This window comes from Myotis lucifugus, unplaced genomic scaffold (assembly GCF_000147115.1).
Source record: "Myotis lucifugus unplaced genomic scaffold, Myoluc2.0 scaffold_643, whole genome shotgun sequence".
NCBI classification, from domain to species: Eukaryota; Metazoa; Chordata; class Mammalia; order Chiroptera; family Vespertilionidae; genus Myotis; species Myotis lucifugus.
The window spans coordinates 32,706-55,232 of NW_005871691.1; the positions used below are offsets into that span (position 1 = coordinate 32,706).

Genomic DNA, 22,527 nt, shown 5'->3' on the forward strand with positions numbered 1-22,527 from the left:
ATGAAAAATGTATTTAATTATTGATACTTCACCCAAATTACTAAACTCTTTTGTTCTAATGTGTTATCTACAGAGTTTTTTTGTTTATTGAAAAATTAAAATCAAAAAAGAAAAAACATTGTGCTGACTAGTTATTCTCTAATGAAATGTTGACTGAAGCTATGATGGGTGCATTCCTGATTTTAAAGAGAATACTTCTAACACATCAACATTAAGATAGAGACTTATTGCTAGGATGTCAAAGGAATGGTAGTGTGAGAAGTCCCCTAGGTTTCAACCTTGATAGTTTAACAATTTGAACAGCTATATTTCAACAAAGATTCACTGCTCATGCACAAACATGTCTGAAGGTAGTCATGTGGGTGTTAACCGGGGATGTGAGTAAGGAGAAGAGCTGAAATGGGCCAGAGACTCAGCCCAGAGCTTGCAGCCTGGAGCTCCCTGTGGGACTAGGCCAGAGAGAGGAGGTCTCCGGCTGTTGCTGACATGTCCTTCAGCTGGGAGGAGCAAACACAGTGAACATTCCTATAGGAGTGGCCCTCAGAGCTGAGGGTGAGCTCAGTGACCTGGGAAGGGATGAAGCACAGAGGTGTGGCCACAGTTGTCTGGCGAAGGGCTTTTCAGACAGAGAAACAAAGCCACAGAACCTGGCTGATCTTCTTCATGTTCCCAGAGCTCGCCTCCTCTCACCCTCCCAGAGCTGGCAGCAGGCCCAAGAAGAAGATGAATAAGTGAGTGTCTGGTTGCACAGCACATTATCTGAAAACCAGAGAACTTGTACTACATGAGCAGTTTTTTCTCTTAGCAACAGGTGCACTCTGCAACTCACCCCAGGGTTGGGAGGAGATACAGGAGGCTGCTGAGGTCTCAGTCACCATTATGGGAGAGCAAAGTCACAAAGGCAGCAGTCAGCTTTCCCAGCTCACCCCAACCCCACCGATCGCAGCTGCACTGCTGGCAGCGTTTGGTTGCAGGTGACAGCACTGGGATTTCATGGATTTGGAACCCCATCACCCACCACATTCCCCTATGTGGTTGGTCCCCAGAAACACAAGAACCTGAAAACAGTGGAGGTGTCCAACTCCCCAGGGAACACAGGCCATTGTTTTTTCCACTACCCTGCAGAGATCTAAAAGCCAGGGCAGTGCAAGACAACTAAATCTTGAGATTCAGCGCCACCTGCTAGGGAACATTAGAAAGGCTTTTTTATCAATCTACTAGAGAAGTTCCACTCATACATAGATGTCTAGACAGAGAAGGAACCCATCAGATACCATGAAAAACCAAGGCAATGAGGCAGCTCAGAAAGAAAAAAAATCTTCAGAAAATAAACTTAGAGACATGGAGATATGTGATTAAAGTGACAGAAAATTCAAGATTGCAGTTCTGAAAAAACTCAATGAGATGGAGGAAAAAACAGTAAGTTAAATGAACTCAGTTTAATTAAAATCATTGAACAAAACTATTACTTTATAAACCTGATTATAACTAACAAAAACCCCAAATGTATATACTGGAGATGAATCCTATATAATAAAGAGGTAATATACAAACTAACCCTCACTCCATCACACCATCACAAGATAGCTGCATCCACAGTGGAAGTGGGGTTCCCATAATAAGCCGTAATGAGCGATCAGCTGTGTGGCACCTCAGTCGGTGCCCCCACCCTGGTGCCGGGCTGGGGTACCTCAGACTGCATCCCCCGCCGGGCAGCGCTTGACAGGGGACCTGAGGCCATGCACCACACCTGGTGGGGCTTGAAGGGGGACCTCAGGCCACGCACCCTGCCAGGGGGGGCTTGCAGGGGGACCTAAGGCTGCATCCTCCACCCATTACCGAGCCGGGGTCCTGAGGGTGCACTAGGGGACCGGAAGCTGCGCCCCCCTCCCTGCCTGGCAGGGCTTGACAGGGGCCCTGAGGCTGTGCCCCTTACCGAGTGGGGCTTGACGGGGGACTTGAGGCTGTGCCCCTTGCCCAGTGCCAGGTCAGGGGACCTGAGGCTGCACCCCCCACCTAGCGGGGCAGGACGGGGGTGGGGCAAGTTGAGTCTGGATCTCGCCCAATAGTGGTGGGGCTGGCCAGGTCTGGTTCTCACACGATTTCGAGGTTCACAAGGACTTGACTCTGGGTCCTGTGGCATGCCCCAGACTCTGACAGGAGGAAGATTTTCATATACATTTTACTAATTTTCTGAAGATTTTCATATACATTTTACTAATTTTCTTTCATCTCTGACACTTCTATTATAGAGAAAGGGCAAATAGCAATATTAAAATATTTTCTCTAATTAATTCCCTTTTAATATGCACAAATTTTGTGCACTGGACCACTAGTAACTCAATAAAGGAATATAGAATGAACTAGAGAACATAGGAAATAAAACAGACCAGATGGAGGAAAGAATTAGTGATATGAAAGATAAAAATTTAGAAATGACACAGGAGAAAGAAGAGAGAGACTTGAGCATAAAAAAGAAAAAACTATACAAGAACTATCTACTCTAACAGAAAAAGCAATATTAGAATAATAGGAATACTATAAGAAGAAGAGAGGGAGAAGAGAAGAGAGAGCCTATTTCAATAAATAGTTGATGAGAACTTTTCAAAGCTATGGAAAGAGCTAGATCCTCAAATCCAAGAAGCAAACAGAACACCAAATTATCTCAATCCAAAAAGGCCTTCTCTAAGACACATTGTGCTAAAACTGTCAAAAATTAATGACAAAGAAATAATACTCATGGCATCCAAGGAAAAGAATGTAACCCATAAAGGAAAGCCCATTACATTAGATTATCATTAGATTTCTCAGCAGAAACTTTATAAGCTAGATAAGAGTGGAACCCAATATTCAAACTACTGAAAGAAATTTCCAGCCAAGAATAGATATGAAGGAGAAATAAAGACTTCTGTAGCCTTGCACCCTGAAGGAATTTACCACCAGAAAACCTCCATTGCAGGAAGTACTCAAGGGGGTTATTCTACCTAAAATAAAGAACAAAAAGTCACAAAACTACAAGTGGGACCATGAACACACAACATAAATAACTTGTAACAACGTAAACATAAAAGGGAAGGGATAATGATTTAAATTTGTACAGGGTCAAGGAGATTAGCTGCATTAAAAAAGGACTACTTTATATATGAAACTTTTTTTACATAAACCTAATGGTAATCACACACACACACACACACACACACACACACACACACACACACACGATAAAGTGCTATAGAAACTCCTTGCCCAGCTTTGTCAGGAAAGTGAACATCATTGATTTCTCTCATACCATGAGAGATGTTAGGGGTATAGGAGGGAAAATATTTCTGAAGAAGCAGTAGTTGCCAAGACACTTTCCAATGGTTTCTTGGAGGTTACATGGGTGTGGGCTCCAAATGCGGCCCTCATATGGTCAGCACCCACCTTCCTGTGAATGCTTACGTGTGCCAACACCCTGGTGTGCAGAGGTAAACAGCCAGGCATAGCCCGGGATTTTCAAAATCCTTCTTCATGTTTCTGAGCTCATATCAGGGAGGGAAGACGGGCAGGGAGGGAAGACTTTAGCTACTGGCACCTGAGTTTTTACTAGGGGTCTTGGCCCTGTGCTGAGCAAATTGTAGCACTTACCACCAGCCTCATGGCCACAGGAGACACCATTATCTCCAACTTTTCAATTAGGAAAATAAAGCACGGATAGATTAAGTAACTTGCCTAAGTGATTTAGTAAAAGCCAGTGAATATAGACACAGGATTATATTTATATTTTAAAGATGATTTAGGATTTTTTTCAAAGACCTGAATATGACTGAAACCCCAGGTATGACTGTCCATGGTGAGTGAAGACCAGGCTGTGGCTGTGGGAATCATCCATGTCTACATTCACAGGACACCAGGGTGCTTTATCCTGCAGGAGTAGTATTGGTAGGTATGTCTCACACAGAGGGCAATGCTCACCTGCTAATAATCTTTCATGCTAATCAGCAACAAATCCAACTCCTTTTGACTTTAAACCAAGTCTCAATGTTCAGCACGGGACTCAATATATGTCCAGTTCAGTACACAAAGGGCTCTTAATATTCTGGGCTGTTTAATGTTTTAGAGGTTGCCTATGGGGTGGGAGTGACAAGGTAGTTCTGCAGAGCGCACGGGCAGTGGGAGGGATCAGCGGCAGCATCCTGGAGGGAAGTTGGGAACCCATATGAGAGTGGTGTTGACACCATGAGCAGCAGCTGTTGAGGGTGTACATTCTTGAGGGAAGTTGGGAGCATATTTGAGGGTGGTGTTGACACCATGAGCAGCAGCTGTTGAGGAAGAAGTAGTCCTGGTTGGGTCCAAGGCAGGCCATTGGGCCATAGGGCATTTGTGTACAGTGGGGATTCACTAGAGTGACGTCCATGCACCTGCCCTGTAGGGAAGAGAGATAATGTCCCTGAGAAGTCATTGGAATGGGCACCAGAGCCTGTGGTCTTCTTGGCTCAAGGGGGTGGGAGTCAGGAGGCATGAGGACCACAGGGTGAACCTTTGTGATGCCCTTCCTCTCCATGGGCGCTGGGATCCAGCCAGGGCTCCTCCTTGGGGCCTTGGTTCAGGCATCAAAACTCTGTCCTGCTTTCTCATGGCAGCACTAGTGTTGTGATTTGCAATCCCTTTGCTGGAACTTGTCTGCTGCTCCTGGACCGAGAGCCTGGGAAGCAAGGATGAGGGAGGCCCTACAGCCCCCGCCACCCAGCATTGCTATTCTCTCTAAATGAGTGTGTGCTGAAGGGATGAGCAATCTCCAAGTCCTTAGATTGGACACAGGCCCATAGGACAATGGCAGTAGGGACACCGTCTGATGGGTGACAGGCTGTGGAGGCTGCAGCACCCAAGGCCTCGTAGAAAGGGATAAGAATGATACAGCCCAGAGCTTCCAAATGCCCAGCTGCCCATCCATTGATAGTCAGGGTTCACTGGATGTGGCCATTCAGCCCTCACTGCAGACCCTGGGGACAAGAGCATCCTCCAGGCTCCCTGGGCCATCTGAGCAAAGGGTTTGAGCACCTCAAAGCCCAGGCAGGTGATTGCCTGGTGAGGCAGGAGCACCACTCTCCTTGGGCCCCAGGCCTGAGTAGGGGAGCCTTCTGGTGGTTTAGGGGTAACCTCCTGAGATCAGAAGTGCTGACTCAAAAGGGGGCAGAGAAGGGAGAAGGGTGGAGCCAGGCCTCGGGTTTGAGTCCAGCTCTGCCACTCCCGGCCTTTGTGAGCTGGGACAAGTCACTCAGCCTCTCTGTGCATCAGTCCCCTTGGTAAACTGAACAAAAATATTAATACCTACTTTTGCTGGCAAAAGTAACGTAGAAAAACATGTAAAGTTCTTAGGCTCCCAGCTGTCCCATGTGAAAGATCCAACAAAAATTTACCATCATTATGTTTATTCTAAGGAGGAAAATTATCACAATTTGGCTTCTCTTCATGTCAATGATCCAAAGAGGAAATATTTCCTGTCCTGTAAAACCAGTCAGTGTTGGTCAAACAACATTGGGAGGGTGACACCATGCTCTCCACCACTCCTTGCCCTGAGTGACCAGCTCAGGAGACATTCAGTGGATGGGGTGCAGCCAGCGGACTCATGGGTCAGTGGTTAGAGGGGAGGGTCTATGGGCTGGGAGGCCAAGAGAAATCGCTGTTTGCTTTCCTGTATTTAAGTTGGCACATGGGAGGTAATGCTCTAGATAAGAGTTTCCTGGTACTCTTGAGACCACAATGCATGGGAAGTGAGTGGTGCCACATCCAGCACTGGCAGGAGAGGCTCCTGAGCCCCCATTTCTCCACACTTTGAGCATCTCCCTTGGCAGATGCCCAGACAGACCTCTCTGACCCACAATCCCAGTGGCCAACTGTCAAGGGCAAAAGCAAGGAGCCTACCCCACCCTCCTGCTTACCTTGTTCCAGGGCTGACAACGCATCAATGGCACCTGGTTGTAGTTTTGAACAAAGTCACACAAGATGTCCAGTTTGTCCTGAAAAGCAGATGTGGCTGTGAGGAAGCTGTAGGCATGGATGCTGCCTCCAGAAGGTCTAATTCCCTCTGGCTCTATGGCTCGTGAGCACTCTGTTATCAGAAACTTCCCGGGACATCAGTGCAGCCTAGACCTGGGGCAGGGGCCAGGCAGCTCCTGTGTGTTGGGGGAGGGGGATGGTGGTCACTGAGAGCAGGCCTGTGAGCTGGTAGTACAAGGTCCTGGCAAGCGGCCACAGCCCTGCCTGAAGTATGTGTGACTTCTCCGTGCCCTCCTCCTACTGTCAGGGGGTGAGGCAGGGTTGGCCCTGCAGGTGACATCTGAATCTCAGGGAAGAAGCAATAGATCTGACAGGAACAGGGCAGAACTGTGGAGAGAAGAGCAGAGCCCGGCAGACACTGTGGGGGTCTCTCTTCCTCTGACCAGTCAACGGGGCCTTGCCCTCTCCATCCCTGTCACCTCGTGCCCCTGCCAGGCTGCCTTCTCCTCCCAGGGTGACCACAGCACTTCCTGGGAGAAGGACATTTCACTCAGGCCCTTCCTCTGTGGGGCCCTTAGCACCCCAACTCAGAGGATCACCAGGACCATGCAGTGAGCTCTGTCCACACTCTGCTGAGGGGTCTTCTGCAAGAACAGTTGGAGCCATTGGCATTTATGGGTGGTTCAATGGTGGTAGGCACTTAGCTGAGAGATTTCGCCCTGCCTGTGCTAGTTTGTTTATAATTCACTTTGATTTTACACATCCATCTGCTGGCCAATGAAGCCCTAGTCATTGGTGTAATTGATGACAACCTCCGTGAGAACCAAGGCGGTCCGGCTGCAAGCCAGAAACAGAAATCCCTAATCCCAAGGGGAGACCTGGGGTGGTACCCAAGTGATGAAAGTCCAGTGCCCATACATTTCATCTCACACAAGCCATGCCTTTGGCATCCAGGACTGTGTGGCATGAACCTGAAGCCCCTCTCCTCCCACACCTTAGCCTTAGGTCTCATCTCCCACCCTGAGGAGACCTCTCACCTCCATTCTTTGCATGCTGTCTTCTTGGCACCCACAACAAGGGACAATCACTGTGGGACATGTCTGTATGGGACGTGTCTTCGGCTCCTAGAAAGAGAAAACACTGTCTGCTTCCTGGTCTGGCAGCTCCTGGGTGCAGACACAGGCCTCATGTAGCCCTGCACCTGTCAGCTTTCGGCCACTCCGAAAACCTTTGTGGGAGAAATCCCGCACCAATGAGTAGCACCTGCCCCATCACAGAGGGCCCTCCAGGGAAGACACGGGCAAAATTCTGTGGGTTTGCACACATGGCTCTTTCCAGAAAGACCAGGGGGTACTCTCCAGTTCCCTTGGTTTCCCTCAAACTACCCTTGGAAGACTGGTCCTGGGCTGTGTGCTGTGCTGGAGGGCTGTCAGGGTGAGAGCACTAGACAGTGACGGGCTGCATTACCTGACTCTGGCAGATCCAGCCTCCCATGTCACACTGCAGCCAGCTCAGGGGCCTCCCAGTGCTGTGAGGCCTGTCTCCCCCCGCCCTGCGCCCACCTCTCGCCTCCCCCACCATGATGCCAGGCCCCATGTTTCAAGGACACCATGCCCAGGTCCACCTACTTTATATGGGCACTGGTTTAAGCCACCTCAACCTGCTCACCTGCCCCGAGGTCCCTGTGCTCCCCTGGGCCTGGCGTCCCTCACAGCTCAGTGCCAGGTCAGACTCCCTGCACCCTCCTCAGCCCCACAGTCCTCACAGGCCACCACCAGCCACGCCCCTGCCCTGGGAGGACACAGGGAGGGGGCTGAGAAAATGGAGCCAGGGTACAACCAGAGCCCGCAGGGGGGTCCAGAGCCCGCAGGCGGCTCCAGGTCCCTGACCTGAGGCTCCTTTTCCAAAAGCTCACCTGGTCCTGAGGAAGGACCCACTGCAAACAGTCCTTTGGGAATTGACAAGAAAAGCCCCCTTTATGTCACTGGGATCCTATCAGTGGCTGCAATAGGCTCCCCTAGGCCACCACTGCAGTGACAAAGGCCCTGTATCAGGCCGTGTGCCTGATTGTCAAGATTGTCTGGGTGACATTCTGTGAGTTCCAAGTCCTCCTTGGGCCCCTCCCTCCCCGCTGACACCCTCTTGTTCCTCCTGGCTCTCTGCGCAGGTGGGTGGAGCTGGTGGGTTGGGGAGTGGAAGTAGCCCCTAGGCTGCAGGAGGCCTCTGTCAAGGTCACTGTGCCCACCAGGCCTGCTGACAACATCAGGACCAACCAGGACTTACCTTTCCTGGTTTCTGCACTGGGGGTGGCTCCTTGACGGTCTAGATTGAAGGTTAAAGAGACATAAGCAGAGCTGGGAGGGGCACGGAGGATGCTGTTGGCCATGCTGATGGGGGATCCTGCTCTGCAGCAGCAGGACAGAACATGGGGTTTGGCGTGCCAATCTGGGTGCCCATTCCTCCCTGAGCCTCCTCTCTGAGCCTCAGGCTGCTCAGGTAGCAAAGGGAATTGAAAGCTCCCTGTGGGTTTGACGGGGAGACAGCCAGACTAAGGAGCCTGGTCCCTGGGAGAGGCCCCTACACAGTAGTTTTCCTCAGCTGCTCACTATCATATGACAGCTCATGGCCTAAATCCTTCCTGTCTCCACCACATCCCCTCCTCCCACCCCCCACACCCCCCGCAGCCTGCTCTGGCTTTCCAGTCCTCAGGGATGACAGTCACCTGCACCCAGGACTTCCTCTCTCTCTCATCCTCCCTCCTTTACCTGATTTGACCTGCTTGTTCTGGTTGGTTTGCCTGCTCTTTCGCGCCTCTGCTTTTCTCTTTCTCTATCCAACGCTCTGGCCTGTGTCCTTGCAGACTCAGCTAGCCAGTACTGCTGCCTCAATCCCTCCCTGAAGCCGGCCTCTGTCCTTTGCTGTTGCTCTGGTTACAAAGGGCACTTGCCACAAACTGTGAGGCTGACATTTTGTCCCCAATGCCCCAAGTACCATTATGAGACCAGATACCAGACTGTGAGCTCCTGCAAGGACGTTGGCACCTTCCTATGTGTCCCCTTGTGCCCAGCAGGGGCCCAGCACAACCTGGCCCTTAGTAATGGCTGAAGAAGGCATGCCGGGAGGCCCTGGAGATGTGCAGAGACCCAGGCTAGTTTTCAAAGGCACAGCTGCCCCAGGAGTTTCGAATCTGGCCAGCATCATTCTCCCTTTGGGGCTACCCGTGCCTCCAGTGGGACCACTTCTTTCCTCGCCAGCACAGGTGTCCTCCACTGTGTCCCCTGAGTCCTTCTGAATCCTGGCTGCTGTGAGGCTGCCCTGTTCTCGGCTGTCTGAGTTCACTTCTGCCCATGGGCCAGGGCAGCACATAGGCTTGCTCCCTGAAGGAAGCACATGGCAGGAGGCTCCTTAGAAGCCCAGGCTATGCCGGGAGAGGAGGACAGAGTACCCCTGTCTGCTCATGTGGCCATATGGAGCCTATGGGAACCTGCCCACAGGTGGGATCAGGCAGACAGGCACGCTATTCCCCTGGGGTTGGTCACAGGGCTGCGTGGGCAGGAGTCACTCACCTTCTTGAAGCGTAGTGGCCAGATGCAACAGAAGAGCAAGGGGAACATGAGCATGGCCGGGATGAGCAGAACCAAGTACAGATGGGTGTTGATGGGCTTGATCGGTGGAGGAGGCGGTGGGCTAGACTGCAGGGCAGATGGTTGGACAGGTGGTGAGGTTCAAGTCCTGTGTGTTGATGGGATAGGTGGCTTGGCAAGTGTTGGTGTTGGAGGCCTGCGTGTTGGTGGGATGTGTAGATTGTCAGGTGGTGGGGTTGAAGATCTGTGGGCTGTCAGGGAAGGTGGCTTGGTAGTTGGTGGGCTTGGAGGTCTGAGGGTTTTAGGGACAGGTATCTTGGTAGGCGTTGGGGTTGGAAGTATGTGTGTTGTAGGGGCAGGTGGCTTGGTAGGTGGTGGGTTTGGAGGTCTGAGGGCTTTTGGGACTAGTGGCTTGGTAGGTGATGGGGTTGGAAGTATGTGTGTTATAGGGGCAGGTGGCTTGGTAGGTGGTGGGGTTGGAGGCCTGTGTGTTGTAGGGGCAGGTGGCTTGGTAGGTGGTGGGGTTGGAAGTCTGAGTGTTGTAGGGGCAGGTGGCTTGGTAGCTGGTGGGGTTGGAGGCCTCTGGATTTTTGGGACATGTAGTGTGGTTGGTGGTGGTGTCAGAGGCCTGTGTGTTGTAGGGACAGGTGGCTTGGCATATGTTAGGATTGGAGGCCTGTGTATTGCAGGGGCAGGTGGCTTGGTATGTGGTGAGGTTGGAGACCTGCTGGTTTTCGGCACTGGTGGTTTGGTGGATGGGAGGGTTGAAGGCCTGCGGTTTTTCAGGGCAGGTAGCTTGGCAGGTCGTGGGGTGGTTGACCTGCTAGTTAGCCAAACTGGTGGCTTGGTAAGTCTTCGAGTATCTGGAGAGACCATTGATTTATTGTGCTGTGGAAAGCACACAAGGGGTGGCTTATTGTGGGCCTTGGTAGCCTCCACTCAGCATCAGCCAGCACCAGGCATCCCCCAACTACTGCCTTGTCCAACTATTTCCTTCTTCTGAGGTTGCCTCATCTGCAGTGGCCTATGGGCTGTGCTGGGCCTGTAACTACAGATGGGCTAGGAGGTCAGGGCTGGGACAGGAGCCCTGTGAGCCCTTGGCTACCGACCCCACCACTAGATCTGATCAGACACTCTGCCCAGCCCTTAACAGGTAGTCTGAGTCCTCTGTGGGTGACAAAGCAGCCCTCACTGCAGGACTCGGCTGACACTACAGGGTTGTTGTGAGAACCATATAATCTAGATACTCAGTGGGGGAGGGAAGGCATGGGGCCACTGAGAGGGAGGGGTGCGGATGCAGCAGCAGGAGACCTGCTCCATCTGCCTGCTGCCTCTCTCTCCAGTCATCTGAGAAATGACAGCATGTGTTTCCCAAGCAGAAGCCAGGGCTGTGATGGTCATGAGTCAGTTCAGAGCCCTTCACCAGCTGCATCAATGCAGTGGGAACACACTGTATAGGGCTACCGCTGGTCCCACTGTCCACATCCTGTTTCTGGACCTGTCTTTGAAGGGCCTGGGTGTCCCAGAGGTCCTGGACTCTGCCTGTCCTACTCACTTCAGCTGGAACCCAGATAGACCTTGACCTTCCTACCACTAGACCTGAGCCAGAGCAGGTGGCAAGGTGGGAAAAGCCTCAGAACAGTTTCTGGAGTTTGCTTGGAGCTCTAATTTTTCCCTCCATGTGCATCAGTGACACTTGCTCACAGAGAAAGCAGATGTTCTGCAGGGCCTGGACATATGGCTGTACCCAGGGTAATTCCCAAGCTTGAGTTGGGTGTCAGCTCCCTTCCCCCACAGTGGAGGTTGAAAGGCCCTGGGTGATCTGTGAGATGCTCTCCTGTCTGATCAAGCTCCTGGAACTGCCTGGGGTCATTGTTCCCCTCTCTTGCCTCTAAAGGGTATCTGTCCCTCCATTGCAGGAGCTTTGCACAACCACAACCTGACACTCACACATTCCCTACTGGTCATTTTCAAAGTTTGGTCCTGGAATTTGACACCATTGTTGAGGCTGTAATCGACGACGACCACCCTAAAGAACAGAGAGGGCAGATGGTAACCAATAGCCCGGATAGACACAGTTCTGGCACTCAGCAACACCCGTAGCCCACAGCTCTCCTCATTGTAATGACTTTCAATATCAGGTGTTGGGGCCACCTGAGAATTGACAACATGGGTAAGGAGAGCTCATCCTCATGCACTACAGTCACCTCTGCAAATAAGACTGAGAAGACAGTGAGGAGCCCTGCATAGGAGTGGGTGCCTCCATGGCCTAGGGCTGAGTGATGAGAAATGGCTGCTTGGTGTCACCATACCTACAATATGTCTTCTGTGTTTATACAATATGTTGGCTTAGCTACAAAAGGCTGCTGAAAGCAAAATTACCATCACCAAGGCACATTGTTTTCCCCATTCATCCTGCCCCCTTCATCACTGCACCTCATCTTCCCCATCCTGCCCTCCTTATTACTGCACTGAACTTTCCCATTCTGCCCTCTTCATCAGATTCCTGAGCACCTTGGGGTGACCACCAACAGGAGTTGTCATGGAAGGTGCCCTGAGCCTTCTTGGAGACAGACATGTGCTACCTCAGCAGAGCTGGCATCCCATTTTCTAGACACTTGATGGGGTCCCGAATTGCCCACCTGGCTCCCATCTTGAAAAACTTACTGTCTGTCCTTCTCAAATATGTGTCCTTGGCATAGTAGTTTCACTTTTGTTATATTGATGGCTTTTAGTGCTAAAAGAAAATCATTAAGAATAATGTCAATGGACATATCTACCCATATGTCTCCCCTTCCACCCATCCTTGGCAAGCAGAACTGACACTTTGGTAGATGCTAACATCTCTTCCCTGCCTTCTTCTGAGCACCCGCCATGCTCGTCTAAGCACTGTGTACTGCTCTGGTGTTTAATGGAAAAAAGGCAGGCAGAGTCGGTTCTCAAGGTCATTATAGAGCTTGAAGAAGGAGACCAAGAATGAAATAACAATGAATGAAATACATGCCAGAGTGTGAACAGTATTATGACCTCAAAGAAAATGGAAGGGGTAGGGAATGGAGAGGGATAGCTGCTGAGGAATGGGGGGCCTGTTATATATTTAGGATACAATTTCTCTTTAGACAAACTGATATATTTATACATAAAATATTTGATATTTGTGATTTTCTTCAAAATAACAAATGGTGATATCAACAAAATCATGTTCATTGGGTTTTATAGTTATTGATAGTAGAGTGATGGCTGTTTCAAGTTCATCATTCAATTTGTGCTACTTTTGTATTGTTGAAAATTATTATTAATAATAAGGCCTGGAGATTAAAAATGGCGGTAGAGGAAGTGAATGCTACACATACACACTCCCAGGACTAAACTGAAATTACAACAAAAATACAAAACAAACAAACAAACAAAAACATCCTGAATAATCAACTGAAGATTAGTTGGAGAGAACCTTGATAACCAAGGATGGAAAGTAGAAACGGTATAGAGACTGGTAGGAAGGGCAAAGGTGGGAAAGGGCTGGCCGAGCTCCTACAGACAGAAGCTGAAGTTCTGGAGAGATATCTCAGCTGTTGGGGGAGGGGGTGCCACTAAGAACTCTGGTTCTAAACCCCAAGCTGGACCCCCACTAGAGATTACCAGAAAGGCGCCCACAAAACATCTAGCTTTGAAAAGAGGCAGAGTTTCTCTCTGCCAAGGAGAGACAGCTGGAAATGCAGGCACCCTCTTAAAGGGCCAACACACAAAATTCCACATGCAGCCACTCATTTTGGGCTCTGGCAGAGGAAGGGCAGAGTGGACTGCAAATGTGTGAGCAGAAGCCAGGGTTGGGGGCTGTGGGGTTAGAGCTCAGAAGGCAGACAGCATGGTTTCAAGTGTTGAGTCATTCCCTCACATTGCAGAAGACACCGTTCTCAGGCAGACCTTTACTATTCAAGTGTTTTTTTCCTGGGGAAAAGACAGTTTCCCCACCCAGTTGAAAAACTCCTTGCCCTACCCTGAGAATTTTCCAAAGCCCATTAAGAGACTTAAAATAACAGTTAGCCTCCAAGCAGAAGCAATTGCCCACCTGTTATAAAACTCCTTGCCACACTTATGGAAAATTTCCTGATGCTACTCAAGACTGAATCCAATCAGTCTATAGGCAGAGGCAGGTCTCTGGAAGATTTGAGTCTTTGCCTGATCTAATGAGTCAGAAACAGTGTTTGACACTGTCTTGCACTAGAGATTGGGAGGCATAGCATATATACCTAATATATAGTCATAAATTCAAATAGGCAGCCATAATGGGGAGACAAAAACAACCCCCAAATGAAAGAACAAGAGAATTCTCCAGAAGAAGAGCCAAATAAAATGGAGATAAAAAGTTATCAGACATAGAGTTTAGAATAATGATGGCAAAGATGCTCAACAGCTTGAGAAAAGATATACCAGGTAGCAATCATGAAAAATGATATAGCACTAATAAAAAACACTGTGGACACCCTAGCTGGTTTGGCTCAGTGGATAGAGTGTTGGGCTGTGGACTGAAGGGTCCCAGGTTCAATTCTGGTCAAGGGCACATGCCTGCATTGTGGTCTCAATCCCTAGTGGGGGACATGCAGGAGGCAGTAAATCAATGATTCTCTCTCATCATTGATGTTTTTATCTCTTTCTCCCTCTTCTTTCCTCTCTGAAATCAATAAAAAAAATATTTTAAAAATACACCATGGGATCTCCTCTCCCTCTCCTCCCTCTCTCTCCCCACAAAAAAAAAATACACCATGGAAGGAATACATAGCAGATTAGGGGAAGCCAAGGATCAGATCAGCGAATTAGAAAATAGGATACAAAAATCGTACAATCAGAGAACCAAAAAGAAAAAAACAATAAAAAAATGGGAGGACAACTTCAGGGAGTTGTAGAACAATATAAAACATAAAAATGTCTGCATAAAAGCTGTGCCAGAAGGAGAATATAGTCAGGAAGGGATAGAGAACGTGTTTAAATAAATAGTGGCAGAAAACATCCCTAATTTGGTCAAGGAAAAAGTCATACAAGTACAGGAAGCACAGAGAGTCCCAAGCAAGAAGAACCCAAACAGACCCATGCACAGACACACCTAATTAAAATGTCAAAAATTAAAGACAAAGAGGGTAAAGTCAGCAAAAGAAATTTGTTACCTACAAAGGAGCTCCCAAAACAATGTGAGCTGATTTCTTAACAAAAACTCTATAGGTCAGAAGGGAATGGTATGAAGTATTCAATGAAATGAAAAGAAAGGATCTGAAACCAAGATTACTGTATCCAAAGGCTATCATTCAAAAGTAGATGGTGAAATAAAGAGCTTCCCAGACAAAAAAAGGCTAAAGGAGTTAGTCACCACTAAAGCAGCACTGCAAGAAATTCTAAAGGACTGCTGTACTGAGAAGAAGAAATAGAGAGAGAGTGAAACATAGACATACAGAATTAAAATGGCAATAAATAAATACATGTCAATAATAAACTTAAATATAAATGGATTAAAAGCTCCAAACAAAATACATAGGGTAGCTGAATGGACATGAAAACATGACCCAAATATATGCTGTGTACAACAGACCCATCTCAGAACAACAGATTCACAGAGGATGTGAATGAAATGGATTGAATGAAATGAAATGAATTTTTCTATGCAAATGTAAATGAAAAAAAAGCTGGAGTAGCAATACTCATATCTGACAAAATAGACTCCAAAATGAAGGCCATCACAAGAGACAACAAAGGTATCTACATAATACTAAAAGGATCAATCCAACAAGATGATAAAACCCTGTAAACATATATGCACCTAATGAAGGAGTGCCTAAATATATAAAAATACTTCTAGAGGACTTTCACGGAGAGGTCAACAACAATACAGTGATAGTAGGGAACTTTAACACCCCGCTGACTTCATTGGATAGATCTTCCAGAAAAAAAAAACTTAATAAGGAAACAGAGACTCTAAAGAACACACTGGATCAGGTGAATTTAGTTGACTTTTATAGAACATTTCACCCAAAGCTGCAAAATATACATTCTTCTCAGTGCACATGGGTCATTCACAAAGATAGACCACATGTTAGGACACAAAACAAGTCTCTACAAATTCAACAAGATTGAAATCATATCAAACTTTTTCTCAGATCATAATGGAATGAAATTAGAAATCAACTACAGTAAAAACACTCAAAAACATTCAAACATACAGAGGCTAAATAGCATGTTATAAACATTGAAAGGGTTACCAATGAGCTAAAGAAAGAAATAAAAACTTCCTGGAAACAAATGGAAATGAACACAAACAACCAAAAATCTCTGGGACACAGCAAAAGCAGTCCTGAGAGGGAAGTTCATAGCACTACAAGCCTACCTCAAAAACAAGAAAAATTAATAATAAACAATTTAACCCTACAACTTAAAGAATTATAAAGAGAATAACAAGAAAAGCCCAGAGTGAGTAGAAGGAAGGGAATAATAAAGATTAGAGCAAAAATGAATGACATAGAGACTAAAAAGCAATACAAAAAACAAAAAACAAAACCCAATGCAGACAAGAGCTGGTCCTTTGAAAGGATAAACAAGATTGATGAACCAGTAACCAGAGTCATCAAGAAACAGAGATGACCAAAATAAATAAAATCAGAAACTAAAGAGGTGAACTAACAACTGACACTACAGAAGTATAAAAATGGTAAGAAAATACTATGAACAACTCTATGCCAACAAGTTGGAAAATGTGGGTGAAAAGGAAAAATTCTTAGAAAAATACGACCTCCCAAAACTAATTCAGGAAGAATCAGAAAACCTGAATAGGCCAATAGCAGCTGAGCAAATAGGTCCAGTAATAACAATAATAAAAAAATCCCAGCAAACAAAAGCCCTGATTCATAGGGGAGATTTACCAAACATTCAAAGAAGAACTATGACCTATACTCCTTAAACTATTCCAAAAAATCAAAGAGGAAGGAACACTTACAAGCTCTCTTTAAGAGGTCACCATTATCCTAATTCCAAAACCAGATAAAGACAATACAAAGAAAGAGAATTACAGGCCAATATCCCTGATGAACATAGATGCTGAAATCCTCAACAAAATGGTAGCAAATCAGATCCAGCAATGTATTAAAAATATCATACACCATGACCAAGTGGGATTTATTCCACAGATGCAAGGCTGGTACAATCTTTGCAAATCAATAAACATGATACATCACATAAACAAATTGAAAGATAAAAATCACATGATCATATCAATAGATGCAGAAAAAGCATTTGACAAAATCCAACACCCATTTTTTTATAAAAGCTCACAGCAAAGTGGGAATAGAGGGAACATATATTAACATTAATAAAGTCCATATATGACAAAGATACAGTGAGCCTCATATTCAGTTGGCAAAAACTAAAACCATTTCCCCTAAGAACAGAAAGAAGACAGGGATATCCGCTTTCACCACTGATTTTCAACATGGTACTGGAAGTCCTAGCCAATGAAAATATATATAAGTCATCCAAATTGGAAAGGGGGAAGTAAAACATTAATTATTCACAGATGACATGATATAGTATATAGAAAACCCTAAAGACTCCACCAAAATACTACTAGATTTAATAAATGAATTTGGCAATGTATCAGGATACAAAATCAACAACCAAAAATAGATGGCTTTTTTTATACACCAATGAATTCTCAGAAAAAGAAACTAAACAAACAATCCCACTTACCACAGCAACAACAACAATAAATATTAACATATTGAGGAATAAACTTAACCAAGGATGTAAAAGACTTGTATTCAGAAAACTTCAGGACTCTGAAAAATGAGATAGAGGAAGATATAAACAGGTGGAAGAATATACCGTGTTCATAGATTGGTAAAATTAACATCATTCAAATGTAAATACTACCCAAAGCAATCTACAGATTCAATGCAACCCCTATTAAAATACCAACAGCATATTTCACAGACCTAGAACAAACACTCCAAAAATGTATATGGAACAAAAAAGACCCTGAATAGCTGCAGTAGTCTTGTGAAAGAATAACAAAGTTGGACTAATCACAATACCACATATGAAGTTATATTACAAAGCCACTGTACTCAAAACAGCCTGGTCCTGGCACAAGAGCAGGCAAATATATTAATGGAACAGAATAGCAAGCCCAGAAATCCACCCAGGCCATTATCTTCAATTAATAGAGAGGCAAAAACATACAATGGAGTATAGTGAGTCTCTTCAACAAACGGTGTTTGGAAAATAGGACAGATACATGCTCCCCCCCAAAAAAAATGAAACTAGACTACCAGCTTACACCATTCACAAGAATAAGCTTAAAATGGGAGAAAGACTTAAATATAAGTTGTGAAACCATACAAATCTTAGAGAAAACCATAGGCAGCAAAATCTCAGACATCTCTCATAGCAATACGTTTACAGAGACATCTCCTAGGGCCAAGGAAACTAAGGAGAAAATAAACAAATGGGACTACATCAAAATAAAAAGCTTCTGCACAGCAAATGAAACCATCAACAAAATGAAAAGCGGGCCCACTATGTGGGAGAACATATTTGGCAATGATATATCTGATAAGGGGTTAATATCCAAAATATCCAAGGAACTCATACAATTTAATAAAGGAAGACAAACAATCCAATTTTTAAAAAATGGGCAAATGATCTAAATAGGCAGTTCTCCAAAGTGGACACACAGATGGCCAAGAGACATAAGGAAAGATGCTCAAAATCACTGATCATCAGAGAGATGCAAATTAAAATGGTAATAAGCTATTTTCTCACTCCTGTCAGAATGGCTTCTATCAACAAATCAACAAATGACAAGTGCTGGTGAGGATGTGCAGAAAAGAGAACCCTAGTACACTGCTGGTGGGAATGCAGACTGGTGCAGCCACTATGGAAAACAGTATGAAGTTTCCTCAAAAAAATAAAAATGGAACTGCCATTCGACCCAGTAGTCCTACTTCTAGGAAGATATCCTAAGAAGCCTGAAACACCAACCAGAAAGAATATATGCCCCTCTATGTTCATAGCAGCACAATTTACAATAGCTAAGATCTGGAAATAGCCCAAGTGCCCATGAGTAGATAAATGGATAAAAAGGCTGTGATACATTTACACCATGGAATATTATGCAGCAGTAAAAAAGAAGGAGCTCTTACCTTTTGAGACAGCATGGAGTGACCTGGAGAGTATTATGCTAAGTGAAATAGGCCAGTCAGAAAAAGACAAGTATCACATGATCTCACTCACATGTGGAATCTAATGAATAAAATAAACTTTTAAATAAAATCCATCTTGAGGCATAGAAGCGTGGAACAGACTGTGGAATCTCAGAGAGAAGGTGAGGGAGGATGAGTAGGTGAGAAGTGATCAACCAAAGAACTTGTATCTCTATATGCATAACCCATGGACACAGACAATAGGGCAGTGAAGGTCTGGGGTGGGGGGGGGCGGGGTGGGCTTGAAGGAGTTAATGGGGGGAAATAGGACATATGTAATACTTTCAACAATAAAGATTTAAAATAATAAGGTCTTTCCAAGGAGGTAGTACTGGAAGGAGATGAAGGGAAAGCCAAGAAAATATCCCAGGGAAGAGTGTCCCTGCTGTGGGTGCTAAGGCCCTGAGGCATAACTAGCTGTGCTTGTTGAGCAGGAAAGAAGAGAGTGAGGAGAGAAGGGCAGGGCCTCATGGTCCTGGGAAAAGGTTGGAGTTTTGTTGTAAGTACAATGCCTCTGGCCAGGGGCTGGCCAGATCTGCGTATGTGTGGGACACAGGGGCAACAGGGCTTGCCAGGGCACTGCATGTGCATGAAAGCGAAGAGCAATCAACGCTGTCGTGCAGGCTTTGACCAGAGTGACCAGGTGGATGGTGGTGCCATTCCTTGAGCCAGGGCAGCCTTGGAATCGGACTTTCTCTGTTTTGCTTTCTGTTATTTATGGGTCTTGGGAAGTAACACTCCAATGGCTCAGAACAGTTCCTTAATTTGTAACTGAGGCATCTACGCAGTCAGAGCCCAGACCTTTACATCCTCGAGCTGTGGCCATAGATCAGGGCTATTGCCGACAGAATGGCCATTTCCATCTGAGCCAGCATTTTAATTCTAACTAATTTTTCATATTAGCTATAAACTTCTGAATTGTTTTGTGCCCTCATTAGTATTGGTAATGAAAATAATCACAAAGTATGGTTTGGGGAAAGAATTTGTGACTGAGGGGTAGGAAGGTTGGAATTAGTAGGAAAAGTACCTAAAATACTCGATTTTCAGGTAAAGGGTCCATAGTCCAGAAACAGGAGAATGACGTGATGGAAGGCACCAGGGACACTAAGGGCTTAGCAAGACATGTTTGAATGGAAAGGAGTTTCAAACCAATATTTACTTCAGTTGCCTTTTAAAAATATTTATTAAAAATAAAAACAGGCAACATAAGACATTGAAACATTGATTTACATTTTTCTTCTTTATGCTTCTCTAAATTTGTCTATAATTTTTCTCTAGAAATGTTAATCAGAAGAACATGTAATTTAAAAGTCAGAGCAATCCTCCTCAGTGCATCAGAGCTCCGGACAGGTTCAGCGTCAGACCAGGTCCAGCCTGGCCATCAGCAGAGGGGCCCAGCACTGTGGGATGGGCTCCCCAGGGTGAGACCCTGGCTCTGGTCCTCCTCGGAGGGAAACACTGGTTGTCTCCAGGGTGGGAACCACTATCCCCACAGGCCACAGCAGTAGCACCTGAAGACATTTCCTCGGGGACAGGTCATGTCCCATTTCCTCAATATAACAGTGTGCTGGCTGTGAGCAAACTTGTTAGTGGCTTCTCCCTCTGCTTCCGGATCCATACAACGGAGCACCAATAGATCTCCTGAGAGAAGTGACTGTGAGAGTATATAGAAGGCACTCCGTGTGCTAAGTGCTCAATAACTGTGAGCTCCTCATGTAAAGGAGTTCCTCAGTCCAAGCCTCTGCCGAGAAAGAAAAGACAAGGGAAACCCAACTCCCTGAGGCCACTACACCCCATGTGGTGTGGAGTGAGGCCCATGCTGTGCACTGTGGGAGGAGGAGACAGGGCGGAGAAGTGAGCTGGGGAGAAGAGCTGTGCTGGGTATACCAGATGGCCCTGGGATAAGACACCAGGATCTAAATACAATCACATCCAACGCATGTGCAGAGGGCTCAGTGGGAGAAGTGAGGAGGATGCAGAACGTCCGCCTGTCCCAGCACTCTGGGGAAGAGCATTCCCACCTCAGTGCTCCCATCATGGAAGCCGCCTGATGCCTGAGTATTTTCACTAATTTGCCCTTTTATTTTAAAATTAAGCCCTTCCTGCATTCCTGTTCTACATGGTACAAAGCTCAGTTAGACAACCCTCACATTGGCCCCGATTTACAGAAGAGAGAAAAGAGTCTGAGAACAGAATACTCATTTCCTCAAGGTCACACGCAGGCACCTGCTCCATGTGTGTGATGGGCACTGTGCCACACTGCAGGGCCAGGCCTAGCAGAGGGCATCTTCTGTCCATCCAGGGGGAACAGGCATTCCTGGGAAAGTTACTGGTGCCCCTAGCAGAGACTCAGGTCCCAGAGCTACCTCCATCCCCACCAGCACACTCATGGTGTTTACTACTCATCTCTCAAGGGAACTGGAAGCTGAGGAGAGGGTGCGGAAATGCAGCTGTGAGGGCAGACCCAGTGTCCAAACTTGTCCTGGGCAGGGACAAAGGCCTGCTCCAAGGAGCTGTCCTGGACCTGGGGGAAGGACGACCTCCCTCTGGGCAATAAAAAAAGAGGGATCAGGCTTCCCAGCCAGGTTCCTCCTTCCACTTGCCCAAGCCGCCTCTGTCTCCCAGCGTCCCCAGCCAATGGTCAGCAGGGCTTGGAGGACGTGGCGGGCTGATCGAATGCAGTGTGCTGTGGGACACGGTCACACAGTGGGCCCAGGGGTACTTACTGTAGACTGTGGTGTTGTCCACATTATATCTGCAAACATAGTCATTTATGTTTTGTTCTTTTAGGACAGGAGAAAAAAAAGCCAGAGTGTAGCTTTCTGCAAGGGTGACATGGAAAGGTCCGTGTGAGGAGGGCTCAGTGGTGTCCTGCCTCTGCTCTCAGGTAGGGCAGGCCACCCCCCAACACCCTAATCCCAGGGAAGTCCAAGGATCAATTCTGACTCTGACCACATCTGTGCGCCCCTAGGCTACATCCTCACTTGATGACACTGAGGGTGCACTGTGAGGAGGCGGGGCTGGGCCCCGGGCACTCAGGGGTCTGCTCAGCCCCTGACCCTGGAGCCCATGAAAGGCTCCAGCCTCATCCCTCCACAGGGCAGACCCGTCTTGAGTTTCTGACCGGCTTCCCTGGCCCCCTGGGGGGTGCAGCACTGCTCACCCTGGCCCCTACATACATGAGAGGAGTGAAGACATCCCTGCCTCAGGTCTGAGCTGAGCACCCAGGCCTGGATGCCCCAGGGACTTCCTGACACTCGAGGTTCTTTCCTCCTCCCTCTCATTCTGTGCCTGGCACATGGGAGCGCCCAGGGCAGGGTGTGTAGTGGCTGCGGCAGGAAAGAGCCCAGGGCTCTGCATAGGGGACTCCCATGGAATGGGGCCATCCTGTCTTAGCTGAGCCTCCAGAAGTCTGCAGTTGATGCTCTTGTTCTGCCTCCTTCTGGCCCTCAATGAGCCCACCCCACCCACAGTCCCTGGGCCTTCCTGCTGCCAGGCCAAGGTCACTGCCTCCAGACTGCTTCTGGCTCAGGCGGCTTCACTCCACAGTCAGTCCATCAGAGGCCCTTCCTCAGAAAGGCCAGCGTGGCCCTGGGCCTGGCCTTCTGGTCCCTCCTGCCCCAGGTCTCACTGCAGCACCCCTTCCATCAAGGCCATGTTGGCCTCCTCCCCCTTAAAGAAAACAGGCTCTTGAGCAGTGGTTGGTGCTGGCCTCTGTTTGG

General features: G+C 47.2%; 1 protein-coding gene across 1 annotated transcript in view; it reads right to left on the bottom strand.

Moving 5' to 3' along the window:
- Positions 1–449: 449 nt before the first annotated feature.
- The window catches only part of ANTXRL (anthrax toxin receptor like), a 73,341-nt gene continuing 51,263 nt past the window's right edge, over positions 450–22,527 (bottom strand). The window contains exons 8-13 of the mRNA XM_023746255.1: positions 11,514–11,717; positions 9,889–10,335; positions 9,546–9,671; positions 8,263–8,301; positions 5,922–5,999; positions 450–566 (exon numbers count right to left, since the gene is read on the bottom strand). Coding sequence (XP_023602023.1) covers positions 450–566; positions 5,922–5,999; positions 8,263–8,301; positions 9,546–9,671; positions 9,889–10,335; positions 11,514–11,717 — 1,011 coding nt within the window. The remainder of the gene's footprint in view (positions 567–5,921; positions 6,000–8,262; positions 8,302–9,545; positions 9,672–9,888; positions 10,336–11,513; positions 11,718–22,527) is intronic.